At 34.7% G+C, this 15975-nt stretch overlaps 1 protein-coding gene across 3 annotated transcripts in view; it reads left to right on the plus strand.

Moving 5' to 3' along the window:
• NCAM2 (neural cell adhesion molecule 2) overlaps window positions 1–15215 on the plus strand; it is a 491943-nt gene extending 476728 nt beyond the window's left edge. For 2 of the 3 annotated variants that reach the window (XM_082247051.1, XM_082247053.1), the window contains 2 exons: window positions 3205–3409; window positions 14220–15214. In XM_082247051.1, the coding sequence (XP_082103177.1) occupies window positions 3205–3409; window positions 14220–14331 (317 nt within the window). In that variant the 3' untranslated portion in view covers window positions 14332–15214. Of the gene's footprint in view, window positions 1–3204; window positions 3410–14219 lie in introns of all 3 variants that reach the window. The other variant, XM_082247052.1, reaches the window with a different exon arrangement.
• Window positions 15216–15975: the final 760 nt, after the last annotated feature.

Here is a 15975-nt window from a genome sequence, read left to right on the forward strand (position 1 = left end):
GCAGTGGGTGGTCAGCAAGAGGTTAATACATAGTCTTATAAGAAAACCATAGGTAGGTAAGAAAAAAGAATTGCTTCTGATTCAACTTATTATAGTGTACTTCAGAATCAACTCTTTTTTTTTTATATGGCCTTGGGTTTTTTTATTCTGTTTCTATTGCAATGTTTTAGTCATCCATGTTTACAATTGCCATCCTTATTTTCTGCACCAACATCTGAAAGGACAAGTTCAGTAATTATATAAACCAAGATCAGCCTCATAGTGCACTAAACTACCCAAAGCTGAACCTTTCCTTTGCCTCCAGGTGCTTACTTACCCACTCCAACAATAGTGTCCTTCTGCAATGTGTACATGCTGTCCAGTAAAAATCTATTGCAGAGATGCCCTGCCTGTGCACTAACATCCCATAGACTTGAATGAGACCTACCTGTACTGTGGGAGAAACATCCTATTCAGGTCTGTGACACATAAATACGCACCTGAAGGGTGGGTGACTCATACAGTGAAACCCTAAATGTCCATGCAAGGTCATGTTATCAGATGTTAGAACAGAAAATAAAAATAGCAAGATGCCTTTATAAATAACTAAAATGTTGCCATCTTATTAATGGTAGGCTGGTTAGTAAAGAATTACAATTGTCCAGATAAAAAAAACCCAGCATGCTGGTTGTACCCAAATTGATCGATCGATCAACTAGGTATATTCAGCCTGCCTATATTTGGTTCAAATCTTAGCCGGTACCTGCTGAACTGGCCAAGATTCTAACTGTGTATGGCATGTCTAAATGAGATGTAGTGTTAGCTGTATTAAGGCTAGAATAAATAGCAGGGGAAATCTTTGTACCATAACCTTTTTATTTGCATTTCCAAGACTTCAAGAAATCATAACATATTTGACTGGTAAACATACTGTGAGAAATATTGCACAATGTATGTGGAAGTTGGAGAAGAAAGTTGATTGTAATTCAGCTTACTAAAAGAGTCAGTCCTTCTTTTACCTATTTTACCATAAACTATCAATATGTATCTAATGGTTGTAAACAAGCAAACATGGGAACATGTAAAAACCTGCCCCTAAATCCAGTATTCTCTATTCATCAGGAATATTGAAAGACATGGTAAACATTCCTACTTGCACATTGTTTTTTTCACTTGCATAAGATGGACACTGATCATATAGTCTCAGGGTGTCATTTGTTCCCCCGTATGCACAACCTATAGTAGAGTAAATCTTCCCAATCCTGTGACAGCAGTTTCAGCTTGTGTGAAAACATGAGGCATGTGGCATCACACTGCACTGGATAATGTATGACCTATGTAGTAAGACCTGATGCTTCCTATAAAGAAACTATATATACCACAGAGCTCACTTGCAGTTTTGAGATCACCGTGTGTTTCATCTTATTGGCCATTCCACATTTGTGAGGCAACACAGAGAGGATGACAAGGCATGCAATCAATGCTTTGTTACCCAGGAAAACTGTATTTTACAACTGTATATTAAGCTGCTTGGTGGGGGTTTAGCTGGCTAATAAATCAAATCAAAATATAATTTAAAGACGACATCTTTATTTTTTATTTCCTGTACACCTTCCCCATGTCTCAATACAGTAATAAGGTATATAAGGTACTTTTTTCACAGGAATAGCAAACCAGTTCATGGGTGTTGGACCAGGCCCACCACAGCCATCAGTTTACTATGCACAAAAACTTCTATATGACGGATTTCTCTAAGTAAAAAGAGTTGAATTTCTTGATGACAATGTAACACTCACAACATCCAAACTCTTCCCAACCCCCCCCCCCCTTTTTATGGCTGATTCCACACAGTGCTCCCATCCACTGCTCCCACCCTCTACACTTTGGTGTTGAGCTGTCAGGGTAGCTGAAATGTAAACATAGAGCTAACATCTGAAAAAAAGCTAAATGTGGAGGAGATCAGTCACTATCAGACTGAAGGATGATGCAGAAAGTGGAGAAATTAAAAGTAAGCAAGGGAAACTGAATAAATAAACATGATATGAAAAAAATAAACAATTTGAACAAAGCACTAAAAAGTGAAAGTATAAGGGAATGTTCATGTAAAAACAAAGGCACATAGAAATCCAGGGAATAAAATGTACAGAGTGTTTGCTCCTTAACTAGTATATAAGCATTGTTTGTACTCCATATCCCAACAAAGCTGGGCTACAGACAGTGACAAAGGCAAACTGAAGTTTCTCTTGAAAGGATACCCACCCCTCCACTAATTTTTGGCTTTCAGATATTTTTAATTACCCTTGTAATGGCACATGGGAATTAAGGGGGAAATACAGAGAGTTTAAATAGAGGAGGTGCAGTTAACCCTACAAACCTTTTATTGAATCACATGCTTGTATAAAAAATGTAAGTAAGCTTGTAATTGTTACAAAATAGAGGTAGTGCTGTCATGAGGAGGTTGCAGAGAGGGAACACATGCCCTATTCAATTTGCTGTAAGGCAGTGCATAATGGAATATGTAGTCTCTCTGCAGGCTCTGCTATTTCCCTGGATAGTTACATGAGGTGAAGGGAAGTGAATGGTTTAGAAACATGGATTAATAGAAGAGCGATTTCAGAAAAAAGACCTGGTGGTCCCTTAGGTCTGCCCCTTCCTTTTAAATTTATGTAAAAAGGATGCATTTTTTTTCATAATTTTAAACCAAGAAGGTGTGGATTTAATGAGTAAATAGAGTTAGATAAGTGAGTGATAAGTAAATCGAGATTAGGAAGAAAGAACAATAAAAAAGCAATCTTTTCATTATTTTTCTTCAAATGGCGAGCCTAGCCTTTAAAGATAACACTAAAATACAGCAGTACACTGGTGAAATTGTGAAAAAAAATTGGTAACGTATGCATTTTTAAAAATCCTCATTCTAAATTGTATTTTCAACTTAACACAATATGAAGTAAGCTGTTGACTTGTTGAATAGGTCTGACAACAAATGACACTGAAAGATTTACCAAGAAGCCTGGTTCAGATCCGAGTGTCAGCTTTTAGATGAGTCAATCTGTCTGCTTCCAATTCCTTAGATTAGATTGTGTGTTCACTCTAGGCACAAGAAGTCAGAACATGTACATTCAGTGCAGAATGTAGTTGTAAGAAAACATAAAGATGTTCACTATTAAAATAGATCCGCATGTAATTTCTGTTTTGTAAAATATGTTTTTTTTTTTTTCCTTAAAGATACTCTTTTCAATGGTCTTGGAATTGGAGCAGTCATCGGTTTGGCGGTAGCCGCTCTCCTGCTAATTCTTGTTGTGACGGATGTCAGTTGCTTCTTCATGAGACAGTGTGGATTGCTTATGTGTATAACCAGACGGATTTGTGGAAAAAAAACTGGCTCCAGTGGAAAAAGTAAAGAATTAGAAGAAGGAAAAGCTGCATACTTGTGAGAGAAAAAAAGTGTTTTTTTCTGCTTATGCCTAATAGAATGTGACGATTCCTTTCTGTAGGCTTACACACAGTCTTCTGTATTTAAATTAAAAATAGTGTAACAATTTGAATGATTATTTTAGTAGGTTTGTGAAGCAGACACTATGTCAGCTTTTTACTAACCTAAAGAAAGAAGAGTCAAGACTGTCAGAATGGATTTCAGTCACCAGAATGGTAGAGATCCAGAGTGGGGACACCCTTAACTGGACACCACTACCAACCTGAAGGGGGTTCTCATGTTTTTAGCAAAAGTGAAATACCCTTCAAATATTATTTTATATTAGTTAAATAAGTACATATTTATTTTTTTACGCATGTATTCATAGCATTCTAAAAAGTGATTATTAGTTATTTTTCTTGTTGATCTCTTTGGAAGTGTAAATATGGAAGGTATGTTTGCTTTGTAGAGTAATTTGTATTAAAGCTGTGCCAATGCCATATACAAGCTGACACCCCCTGGTGTTTAAATTTTAGTTCATCTTGTAGCTCCAAATCCAGAAATCTTTGGTTAGCTTGTCCTCTTTACCTCTTGCCTCCTGGTGTCACTATTGGCCCATCACTGTGATGAGTAGACTTACTGACCAATACTGAGGTGCAGGTGGCAGGGTTATGTTCATGAAATGTGCATGCCCATAGAAAACTTTGGGATTTGGGTTTACTGGATGCTCAGTAAGAGTTATATCATTTGCATTTTTGCAGGATTATTATCACTTCTGTTTCACTTTAGGGCCATAAATAAAGTTATTACTTCGGGTAACTCTTTTATAACATGTATTCTTCCTACAAAACCTGGTTTTAGGAAATGTTTTCAAATGAGTCATGTGACACTGCACTTCTGGGCTACTTTTTTAAAGTGGTTGTCAACAAAGTCGGAAAATGCTTACATACTTTTCACTTATACAGAAAAAAAGTATTTGAGCTTGAAGGTCTGAGGTCTTTCAATGTTGTTTATTAGCTCTAGTCTTGTATTGAGAGACAGGAACTGCCTGTTGTGTGGTAGGAAGTGAAATAGACTCCAGCTGTAACTGGGGCTAATTTATTATTTTTTTTTTTTTCCCTTATGCATTAGAAACTACTTACAGCACAAACCTATATAATAGGAAAAGCACAAAAGCCGATTTGTAATTTTTCACCAGAAATTTTTAATGACTTTTTTTGCATTTATTATGACCATACTAAAATGGTGAACATGTATAAGCTATTCAAAAGCACTAAACATAACATTCACTAACCTAACATATTTCTACTGTCTCCTGATGTTCCATTGTCTGTAAAGTTCTGTAAACAAGTATTTGTGCATATTTTTATTAAAGAGTGTTGCATTCATAATTGGGGATACAGGAAATTGAAAAATGAAAATATAAATAAAAAGTTAAAAATTACTTAACTACAAACATCTCCTCTCTTATTTTTCTTTATTCTGTATATATAAATAGAATGTGTTCCTATGTTCCATATTTAAGAAAAAAATGTTATTATATTAATAAGCATACCCATTGAAGCCTGTCAGTACTTTCAACTGAGTAATAAATCCTTTGTTGGGACAGTTGCTCTTGACTTGATTTTACATCCACAGTCTTTGAACTGTCATATTTCTCAAGTAAAAAAGCATAGATTGTACTAAAGTTAATAAGATGTAATCTGAAGAACAGAAAAGTGTGTCATTGAAATGGAAATGTACAATTGAAAACACTCAATGTACTGAAATGTGCTGAACACTTTGATATACAGTATATATATATATATATATATATATATATATATATATATATATATATATATATATATATATATATATATAATTTTTTTATTATTTATAGATTATTTTTACTGGATATTGAAATAACTCAAAGTGTTCTTCCTTCTCAAGAGGTCTTAGCAGCTAGAATATGTGATTCATATTATTCCTTTGTTCCACATTTCATTGTTGTTAGCATGTTAGAACTTTATTTAGAAGTATATTATAGACAGAGAAGACTTTGAGTTTTACTTTGCAGTCTTGTAAATGGTTAGCCAATTTTAATAGTTCCCTGAATAGTCAAGGTGAACCATGTGAGAGCTTTGTGTTGCAATGAAAGAAGCAATTCATATTATGTATATAGAGCATATGCAATTGATTGTCAAGGCTGGCACACTGCAGAGAACGCAGAGGTTATTGTGGTGTGTAAGTTTATGGATCTTGGTGTGTAAAGTTTTGGATCATTTTTTATCTAGTTAACATGCAAGGGTGTTGAAAATCATGGTTGTCATAAATTAAACTTTGCTTTTAAGGGACAGGGGCTGTGATGAGGCCATCAGTCCTTTCCTAACCTGTAGCATATAAACCGGATAGTCTGACTCGCACCATACATCCTCTGGCTCTTCCTTGATGTGCAGATTATGCATTTAAAGGAAAAAATAAAATGCACATATAGAATAGAGACATTGGGGTTGACCTACTAAAACAGGAGAGTACAGTTTTTTTTTTTTTGTTGTCAAAGCTTAATTGAACAAGGTGAAGTTAAAAGCTGATAGACCACCATGCACAGCTACACTAGATGTTGCACTCTCCAGTTTTCGTAAATAAACCCCATTGTTTCTAATAAGTAAGAATTTACAATGCAATTAATTTAACTATTCATTAAAAATAATTGCTACTGATTGATTGGCAAGTTGATTTGGGAAGGATTCATTTGACACTACTGCTTTTCAATTTACTAATATTTTTAGGTTTGTCATTTTCTAATCAGATTGAAATTGTTTTCATGCTTATTTGTTAACACTTTGGTGGAAAGAGAGACTTGGGAAAATAGGCAAAATTATTTTTATTCTTGCAGCTGTAAACATTGTAAAACATGTCTAAAGACATAGACTCTCAAAGACAGCATGCTAAAATATAGGGAAATTTACCAGTGCTCCGAGGGCTTCACAGTTTAGAAATGTTCATAGATCTGGAGATGAAAAAATACACTTCTGTTCCAAATAGATTTATTTTTTCGTTAGTCTAAGTTTTTCTTCAAGTCTTATGATTTTATTATATGAGCCAAGTAGTCACAATGACCTAAGGGATCCGAATGGATTCCCTTAATTTGCAGGGATTTCCTATCATTTCTTGTTTTTGGTATGGGACAGGGAGTGAAGGTAAATCTTCCAGATGAGACACATATGGCAAAAGAAAAGCCAGACAGAGATTATAATCCTCCCTTACACTATCCAAAATGAAAAAAAGTTGTGTCTATAGTTCTACTTAAAGTATTTAATAATTGATATAAGTTTCGTTTTTTTATTTTTTTTTGTTTTTTTACTTTTTTTTTACACCACTTACTTTTTAATTAAAGCAAAACTCAAAAATGTTAAAGAAAACAGAAATTTGGCTCTTTTTACTTTGCATCATTTTAACACTGCAAAGACCTGTTTCAATGGGTTTTGGTCAAAGGGAAAAAGTAGTTTGTTTAAAGATGCATAAGGCTTACATTTAAGATACATTTGTTTCTTGGATTATTTGTAGTTCATTGACAGGTGCTTATGACCTGCAGTTTACCTTCTGATCAGTATTTGTCTTTTTTTTATATGCATCAGGCTGCTTGTAGATTCTTTTGCAGTCCCATTGACTAATTTGGAGAGAGATGCAAATAGAGAGAGAGAGACTAGTTCTGATGCAACAAAAGCCCTAATTAAGCTGTTGCTCGGGAATGATACAATCATCAGTTTTGGGGAAGAGAAGTAAAGGAGCAGAACTTCTGAAGCTGTTTTTTTCCTGTGACCAGTCATTAGATGGGGTATTGGCCAATAGCATTATTTTAAAAGAAGAAGAATGTGAAACTGTGCATCTGTAAACATAAAAGTAGTAGAACAAATATATATAGAGAACAAACTGCTGAGATCCTGAGATTTTTGCCTGGAATTCTGCAAAAATCCATGTATCTGTGAGTATACTATATAGTGCTTAAAATGGGCTCATAATTAGCCCCTAGACCTCCTTGGAAGATAAAATACCCGTATTCCGTAAATGGTCCATCATGTTACAAATATGCTTTATATGTGCTGCTAAAGCACATAATGCTGAATCCATTACATAACCCTTTGGCTGAGAAGACTATGTTCTCATGTGCTAAAGGCAAGAGTAAGAGCAATGGCAGTGTTGCTCTAAATGGTCATCAGGCCAATACAAAGTTGATTATGCAAATATTTGATAATAGGATAAGTACAGAAATATAGCTATGGTACCATCTTTTTTTTAGTATAAACTTTTACTTTTTAGTGTAGTGTATTTTACATTCTAAGGGCCTGTTTTGACGGGCTTTGGGAATATCTCAATGGGCAAATTCAGCCAATTGACTTACAACTGGTGGATTTAACACAATTCATTGACAGCTGCATTTGATCTACAGTTGACCTCCCTTAAACTTCTTCAATATGATTTTGCAATCCCTTTGACTTTTACGGGATGAGAAGTAGTTCTAAAAAGAGCAAAAGCCCTTCCACACAGGTCCATTATGCATTTTCTTTTATATGCATTCTTGTGCAATACATTAAATACAAATTTCCAGAATAAAAAAAACTGTGATCAATACATCATTTCAAGAGTGTTTGATATCTTGTAGGAAAGCTGGATCTAAACAGCCAATAGTAGAGATGAGAAGTGAGGATGAAATAATTTCTAATCATGATGGGAGCCCAGTAAATGAACCAAATGAAACAACACCTCTTACAGAACCTGAGTATGTATTTTGCTCTTGAGTTTTTTTTTCTCCTATAAGGTTTAGCATCAAAGCAGCTAAACATAAGAGGACTTTATGATGCTGGATGCTATCATTTAAATAGATCTATTTACATAGATTTCTCTCTCTCTTATGATCTGCTGTTGCATTTTTTTTCTGCACAGGAAAAAGTGTATTTTATTGATACAATATTAAAATCAAAGCAGAATCAATATTATTAACAAATTATACATTGATCACTCAGTCAACCTACCAATAAATTAATCAATCTATTGTGATGTGGAATTGCTAAATGTATTTTTTTTTATTTCATTAGTTTATAGGCTTAAAGTGTATTTAATCCCATTTACTTGCATCCTTTTGGTTGGTTAAATATTGTATTTTGTTATACCTTATTGTTGGATAAGCAAAAACAGAAAAAAAAGATAACCCTGTCATTAATCTAGTGAGCTTGTAACTTCCTGTGCAAATCTCAAGCAATGTTATCAGACCTGCCCAATTCACCTCTGTGGACAACAGAACACTAGAACACTCTTTAATGTTATCGAGTGAAAGGGAGGTGTTGTGTAGTCCTGTTCTAGTGTGACAACGTTGCTACTCCATAGAAACAGTACAGTATTTTTTTACCTATAATTTCTAAATAAAAATATTGGGAAAATATACCTGACAAAAATGAATGCAGTCAGCATATCTAAATACTGATAAGCTGCAAATTTTACATTTTAGCCTACGACTTAAATCTGCTTTTAAAGGCAACTGTCCATTGAAGATCTTGCCATCATATATCCTTCATACTCTGAAGGCAATGACAAAATCTAGGATATGACACATTTATAAAATATATATACTTCACAAAAATATATCAGGGAAGCCTCATTTAAAAATGTATCTGCTTAACAATTGCAGAATTCCAAATGACCCGTACACACAATCCAAAAATTGGACGAAAGATCATCTGTTTTGCTTTGCATGCTAGTCGCATATGATCGGCTCTCCAAAGCTCTCTACTAAGGATAAGATTATCGTACGATCACATCTAAAGTGGTATTTTTTGTCGGATTTTCAGATCGTGTGTACGGGCCATTATTTTGAAAAGCATACTGTAAAAAAAATATTAATAACACATTATATACTGTTTATACAATAACACGTTATTATACTGTTTAGTAGGGTTACTTGTAAGCAATTAAATTATATGGAAACCCAATAAAAAAAATAAAGAAATAAAAATACCCCTTGCTTGTGGTGGTTGCATTAGTGTTTTAAAGTGGCGATCTTGTCAGTAACACACTTTTCTATCCTAGGGTGACAATGTTTATTCATGATATTGTTTCTGTGGTTTAGCAGTTGCTCCCCTGACTTGGACAACAAGCACTTCCCCTCTTCCCTTTTCCATAACATGGAGGGAAGGTGTTCTGTAGTCTATAAAAGTGAACAGGACACAGGAAGTTACAAGAACACTACATTTCTGATAGGATTAACATATATTTATCTGTACTTGCAGAATTTGCACTTAGCCTAAAAAAAAAAAAAAAAAAAAAACCAAACAAAACAAATGCAGCCGCCACTTCTAAGGACTGGAAAGCTATAATGCATTATTTATTTATTTTATTTGTTTGGGTAGATATACTTCAAGCTACTGACTGTTGTTTTTTGGCCGAGTAGTATATAAAGGGAAAGAAGGAGTTTGCAGATCTCCCCCTACCTTCAAACAGTAACTTGGTTAGAAGTATGCAGTATTTTCACTTGAATTTGGTTGGCAAGCCCTTTTATGTAGGGGGGGGAGCACATCCACTCTTTATTGCATTCCTGCTGGACTCCCAAATAAATTCTCCAGCTTGGATTAGTCAGGGCTTATTGGAATCCTCTCATACCTGTCTAGACTTAATTGGCAATGGAACCCACTGAGACCCCAATGCAAACATTTTTTTGCAGGAGATGTCCCCATACTGGTTGGAGGAAAAAGCATTTCACATAAAAAGAATATTTTGCATGTTCACCAAGTTAATGCTTGCAAGAGATAGGTCACACTTCCAGATAAGGCTTACAGTTCTAAATCATTTTATAGAAATGTAAACATAGAGTAACATCACTCGGTAAGAAAAATAAACCATAGTCCAGAGAGCAGAGACAATTTGAGAGGTCCATACCTACATCACGGGTGTCCCAAAGTCCAGCATTCCTTCTCGAGGGATGTAAATAGCTCCAATATCTATCGGTTCTCAGGGTTCCTCCATCTTCCCCCCCTAAGGTACATGATATAGGCTACATGTTAGTCTGTGCTATTGCTACCACAGGGAAAACCAGTAATCACTCTTATGGTAACTCATTTCTCAGCCAGCTCTCCAACTTCCTAATAAGTCCACCAGGGTCTCCCTATCCTAGCAGGGACAGGGCCGGCACTTAACTCAAGTGGCCCCTAAGTGGAATATCAAGTTTTAGGGGCATCTAGAGGCCAACCAGAGGAACTACAACAGGCTTATTTTACTACAGACTTGTACAAGGGCATATGAGGAATCCTGCATGGATTTTCTCTTGACCAGGGCAAGTAAACTAGCTGTCCATTTTGTAGTTTAGCCTTTTTATTATAACCATTATTACTCTTTTATATATTGTAAAAAAATGATCATATAATTTCAAGATGCAAACAAATTCCCCTTATGAAGGAAAGTTGAAAGGGCCAATACATTTTGATATGAAAAATAACCATGTTTTATCAGTTTGTCTCTATTTCAGAGGTAGAATACTTTTTTATATACTGTAGTCAATGATCACTTTTTTTGTGTAATAGTTAGATTTTTTTTAAAAGCATTTTCTTCTTTAAACAGTACTTGATATAGTAATGTGATGTGACAGGATCAAGGATTAGGATCAAGGATCTGTGAATATAGTATAATATAAGTCATTCAAGTAAAACGGCATCAATTGTAGGAAGTCTGTAATGTCACTTTGATGCAGGTCAAGAGTGTAAAATATTTATAAGATAGTTGAACCCTTAGAAAGTTAAAAGTTAGAAAATAAAATCTGCAGTAGACCAAGGGCAAAACCTCATTCTACCTACATACTTTCAAATTGTTAAGACAGTGTTATATCTGGGTTTTTATATGAAAGCAAGTACAACAGGGGGTTCACAATGTACAATACCTTGAGAAGACAATGACTAAATGCCTGGTTACTTACTTCATAATAAATGCTAATGTTGCAGTTTTTCTGTATTCCTCAATCTGCAGATAAATCAACAAGGAGGAAAGCACCATTCAACAAATGTCTAAAGGATTTAGTAACAAAATAGGCAATAAAAGGGAAATATTTTTTTATCAATGCTTTTAACAATGTTTGGAAAGTTAAAAGTAACTTAACCAAAAACAAAAAACATTAATATAAAAAACCCACCATTTCCCACATGTAAGACACCTAAGTCAGATGCAGCCCTATGTGATAGAAGCCTCATCCAAGTGTCACATGACTCATTTTGACTCGTTATTTGGGTATTTGAAGGATATCTGAAGTATAGCTTGTTTTATGAATAAATTGCCAGTTTTGTGATTGTAACTGTTCCTAAGGAGATCCTAAAGTAAAATACGGATCTTTCTTGCTGTTGCCAAAACATAAAATAAAGTTAGGACTCGTTCACACATGCTTCAAAACATGGTTTCAGACATGCTTTGTTAAAGCTCTCTGAACACCAGTCCTAGCCCCTATCACTAAATAAAATGATTAACTTACAGTCCTGTTTACATCTTGCGTTTGCTTTGCTTTGCTTCAGCTTCACTTCAAAAATGATACCCCATTTTGCTTAAGTGATGCTTCAAAGCATCTTGTAGTGTGACCAGTATTTGTCCTTTTACTAATTTACGCCCACTGAAAAACCTTTGGGGCTAATTTACAAAGCTGCTTAATGGTCGTACTGTGCTTTATATCTGTGCTTTAAGAAAAAAAAAAAAGTACATTTATAAAACACAACAATGTGCACAATAAAAATAAATAAAAGTTCTGTGGAAAAAAAAAGCTGAAAGGGGTTCATCATCATCATCATCCTGACCTGTTAAAACAATGGAACCAATCATGAAGCTCTGTCTGCTCTACTAAGCAGAGAGAAATCCATAGGGCACTGCAGTCCACATGCTATAGCCAGCATTTCATTAATGGACTGTAAAGTGTGGGCTACAGTATGTGCTTGCACTGTGGAGTATAAGGGAGAGCAGCTATCAACTTCTTACAGCTTACCCCTTCCATGCCTTGGTCGCAATGAGATTTGCAAGAAAAATATCTGTTGCAAAAAATCACGTTTTTTTTTCTGTCACATTCTAAAAAAAGGAAGCATGGTGATTTCACTTTTTTCAATATCCACTATGTATCAGAGTGATGAAAACATTGACACTCTGAAAATATTAATGGACTTATTAAATTTTCAGTTTAAAGATCAATGATGATGTGAAAATGAAAAAAACCCATAAAAACAAAGTTGATTTTTGCATAATATAACCAAATCAGATAAAAGAAAATATTTTTTATGGGGACATTAGTTCTGTTGACCCTGGTGACAACTATTGATTCCCCACACTTTGGAAGGATTTCCTCTTACTTTCTTTTTTTGCTATGGGACAAGAAGTTAAGGGAAATCTCCCCAGTAGAACACAGATAACAAAAAAAAAAAAAAAAAAAACACAGACGGGATATAACCCTCCTTTACTGAATAGGAAATTTAAAAAAAAGAGTTTCCTGTATTTCTATCTTTGACCCTATTATGAACATTTGGCCTCACTTCTGGCCATGCTGCCCTGTCTGCTTTAATAGGTTTTCTCTATGAGAAATGGGAATGTTCATGTTAACAGGACAAAAAGGGATAAAGAGCTAATAAAACAATGGGGTTGATTTACTAAAGGCAAATAGACTGTGCACTTTGAAAAGTGAAGTTGCTCCAGAGCTTAGTAAATGAGGTAAAGCTTCACTTTGCAAAGAATACCTAATCACATGCAAGGGAAATTTAAAAAACAAAATTTTTGCTTGCACATGATAGGATGATGGAATCAGTAGCGCTTCTGCTCATTTGCTAAGCTTTAGCGCATTTGCTCTTGCAGAGTGCAATTGCACACTCTATTTGCCTTTAGTAAATCAACCCCACTGTCAAAAGTTCTAGTCCTACCCAACTCTGCTAAAAATGTGTTCTTGTTTTTGTCTGTGTACCTGTTGGAGAATTTTACCATTATTTCTGCCTGCAAAAAGAAGTGAGATGAAATCTTCCCAAAAAGACACAGTTAATAAAAACCTTACAGAAATGAACCCTTCCTATCTCTATTCAAAACAAAATAATTTTGTTGGAGTTAGGCTCGAAGCTGATCTCCAGGTTTCTTTTAATTTAAATAGTTAAATTTAGACCAAGCTGCTTCAAACAAACTGTTTACTCCACTAACAGTTGATGCGCATGAAAGCGCTGAATATATTTTATGTACAGTAGCCTCAGCTACATAGACTATAAAGTGCTGTATTCTGGAAGGAGGATGAACTCTTCCTATCCTGCTCCCAACAAAATCAAATAGAGATGATCACTGCTCAGCCATTCAAAGGAAGCTTTGTATTCAATGAATTATAAAAAGCTTCCTCTGATTGGCAGACGCCAGGAGGTGGGCTGATGACATCACAGACTCCATCTCAGCCAATCAGACGTAGCTTTGTATTCCTTGATAGAATACAAAGTTTCCTCTGAGTGACTAAACAGTGCTCAGTTGACTCATTCTTGTTCCAGTAGCAGAAAGGGAAGGTCTTGTTCCACGGCTGGAATACAGTGTTATATACTGTAATTAGCTGAAGCTACATCGTTTTTACAGTGCTCCAAGTCACTGCAACTATTGGTAAAGTAAATAGTTAATAGTTTACTTTCACCAGCTTGACCAAATTAACTATTTAAATGTAAAAGAAACTTGGAGATCAGCTTTAACTAAATTGTTATGAACTTTGCAGCTTCTGCAAACTAATCTCCCTTTTCTTTAATGTGTGCTTTATATCAGTTCCAGTCTATGCAACTTGTCATGACTTTTCACTGACCTTTTACATATTTATTTTCAGGAAATTACTACTAAAGGAAGAAAATGGGAAAGAAGCTTTGAGTGCCGAAACAATTGAAATCAAAATATCGAATGACATCATCCAAACAAAAGAAACTGACAGTAAAGCATAGCATGATACAGCCTATTATCATACAATATGGGAGATTGGTGACACAAACCCAAATGTCAGTGCTCTGCTGCAGACAATTATTGGCTAATCTTAGCTTTCGATTGTCAGTAAAAGTGTCCATACCTGAAACAACTCACATCTACTGTACCTAAAGATTTTGTTTATTAATTTAGTTTGTTTGTCTGACTGATAACAGTATAAATGTATAAAGTTAAAGATGATTGCAAAAATTCCTTTAATTTATTATAAAATAAAGTGTTCTATTTATAAAATATTTTCTTTTTTTCCTTGTTAAGAAGGCGTCCTGTGGTTTGGCAAATGTGCTATACTAATATATAATGCATACTTTTCACACATAGTTCTCTTCTAGGTTATCTTGTAGGTTGAAGACCAGTAAAGCATGTTCATTAAATGAAGGGAAACCTGTAGAAATGTATATTTATTTTATTAGTGTATAGTTGTTCTTATCTGTGGGGAGATAGTGAAGCTGAGTTGCTATATAGTATAAATTGCTGCATAAGACATCCTTAGATGTTGCGGCTGCATTCGTTTTCCTTTGCTCGGGCTTCTATTTATTCTTTTTCACCTGGTAATGCTGTGAATAACATGCTTCTTTTGCCTGGGTGGCTATGCTCACTCACTACACTGTATCTAAGGAGGGAGGCATTGTTGTCAAACTGGGCTTATCTCCTTATTCATAATACTAGCCCCTCCACTCCCACCATGATTACATGGGGGCGGGGTGAATTTGTATTTTCAGTCTAGTTTTAAGGATGTGTCACTACTTTTCTGGTAGGATCAACAGGTATTTATTGTACTTACAGTACATATTCTTATACTGATCAAAGAAAACTAATCCACCACATATAAGGACTAGTAAGGTGTAACATAGTACACTTTTTTTTTCGGTTTTGGGTATCAATGCTCTTTAGGGGGACACAATTAAAAATCAAAATGAGAAGATTTCCTATTTACAGAAGCTCTAACAAAAGCTCTGTAGTTGTTTTCCTTGTGTCTGGATGTGGGTTTCAATATAGCCGGGATTTACTAATATAATGGTTGTATAGCAAAGCATGCTGTTTGAGAACGTAGATCTGAACATGCCGGCTATGGTTTTTTTTTTTGTCACCTACATTTTTTTTTTTGGAACAATGTTTTGTGGAAGAATTACTATTGTTTGACATATTTGTTTTTTTTTTTAATTGTGAATTTAAGAGACTTTTTTTATTGCAAATCTTCTCAGTTACCAGCAGTTTTCTGTGTATAGTTTCAGCAAGTGCAGAAAGTATAATGACAAACATAATATGTTATAACATACTGTACATGTATATTCCCAAATGTGCTATGGGCCAGCCATCTCAACAGTTAGTGGTAGTCAAATTTGCAATACTTTGGGTCAGCACTTTCACCACATAATCATCTCTCAGAATTAAAACTGAATTAAAGCTCTCTGGAGGATATATATATATATATATATATATATATATATATACATACATTTTTTTAAATATATTTAATGCTCTAGAGTCCCTGTAAACCAAAATCAAAGGATGTCAAACTACCTCTTAATAGACTACCATGGAGAATCCAACATACAAACCAAACTATTTTTATATAGTTAATATCATATAGACATCTTTATTAT

This window comes from Pelophylax lessonae (assembly GCF_965119305.1).
Source record: "Pelophylax lessonae genome assembly, chromosome: 2".
Lineage (NCBI taxonomy): Eukaryota > Metazoa > Chordata > Amphibia > Anura > Ranidae > Pelophylax > Pelophylax lessonae.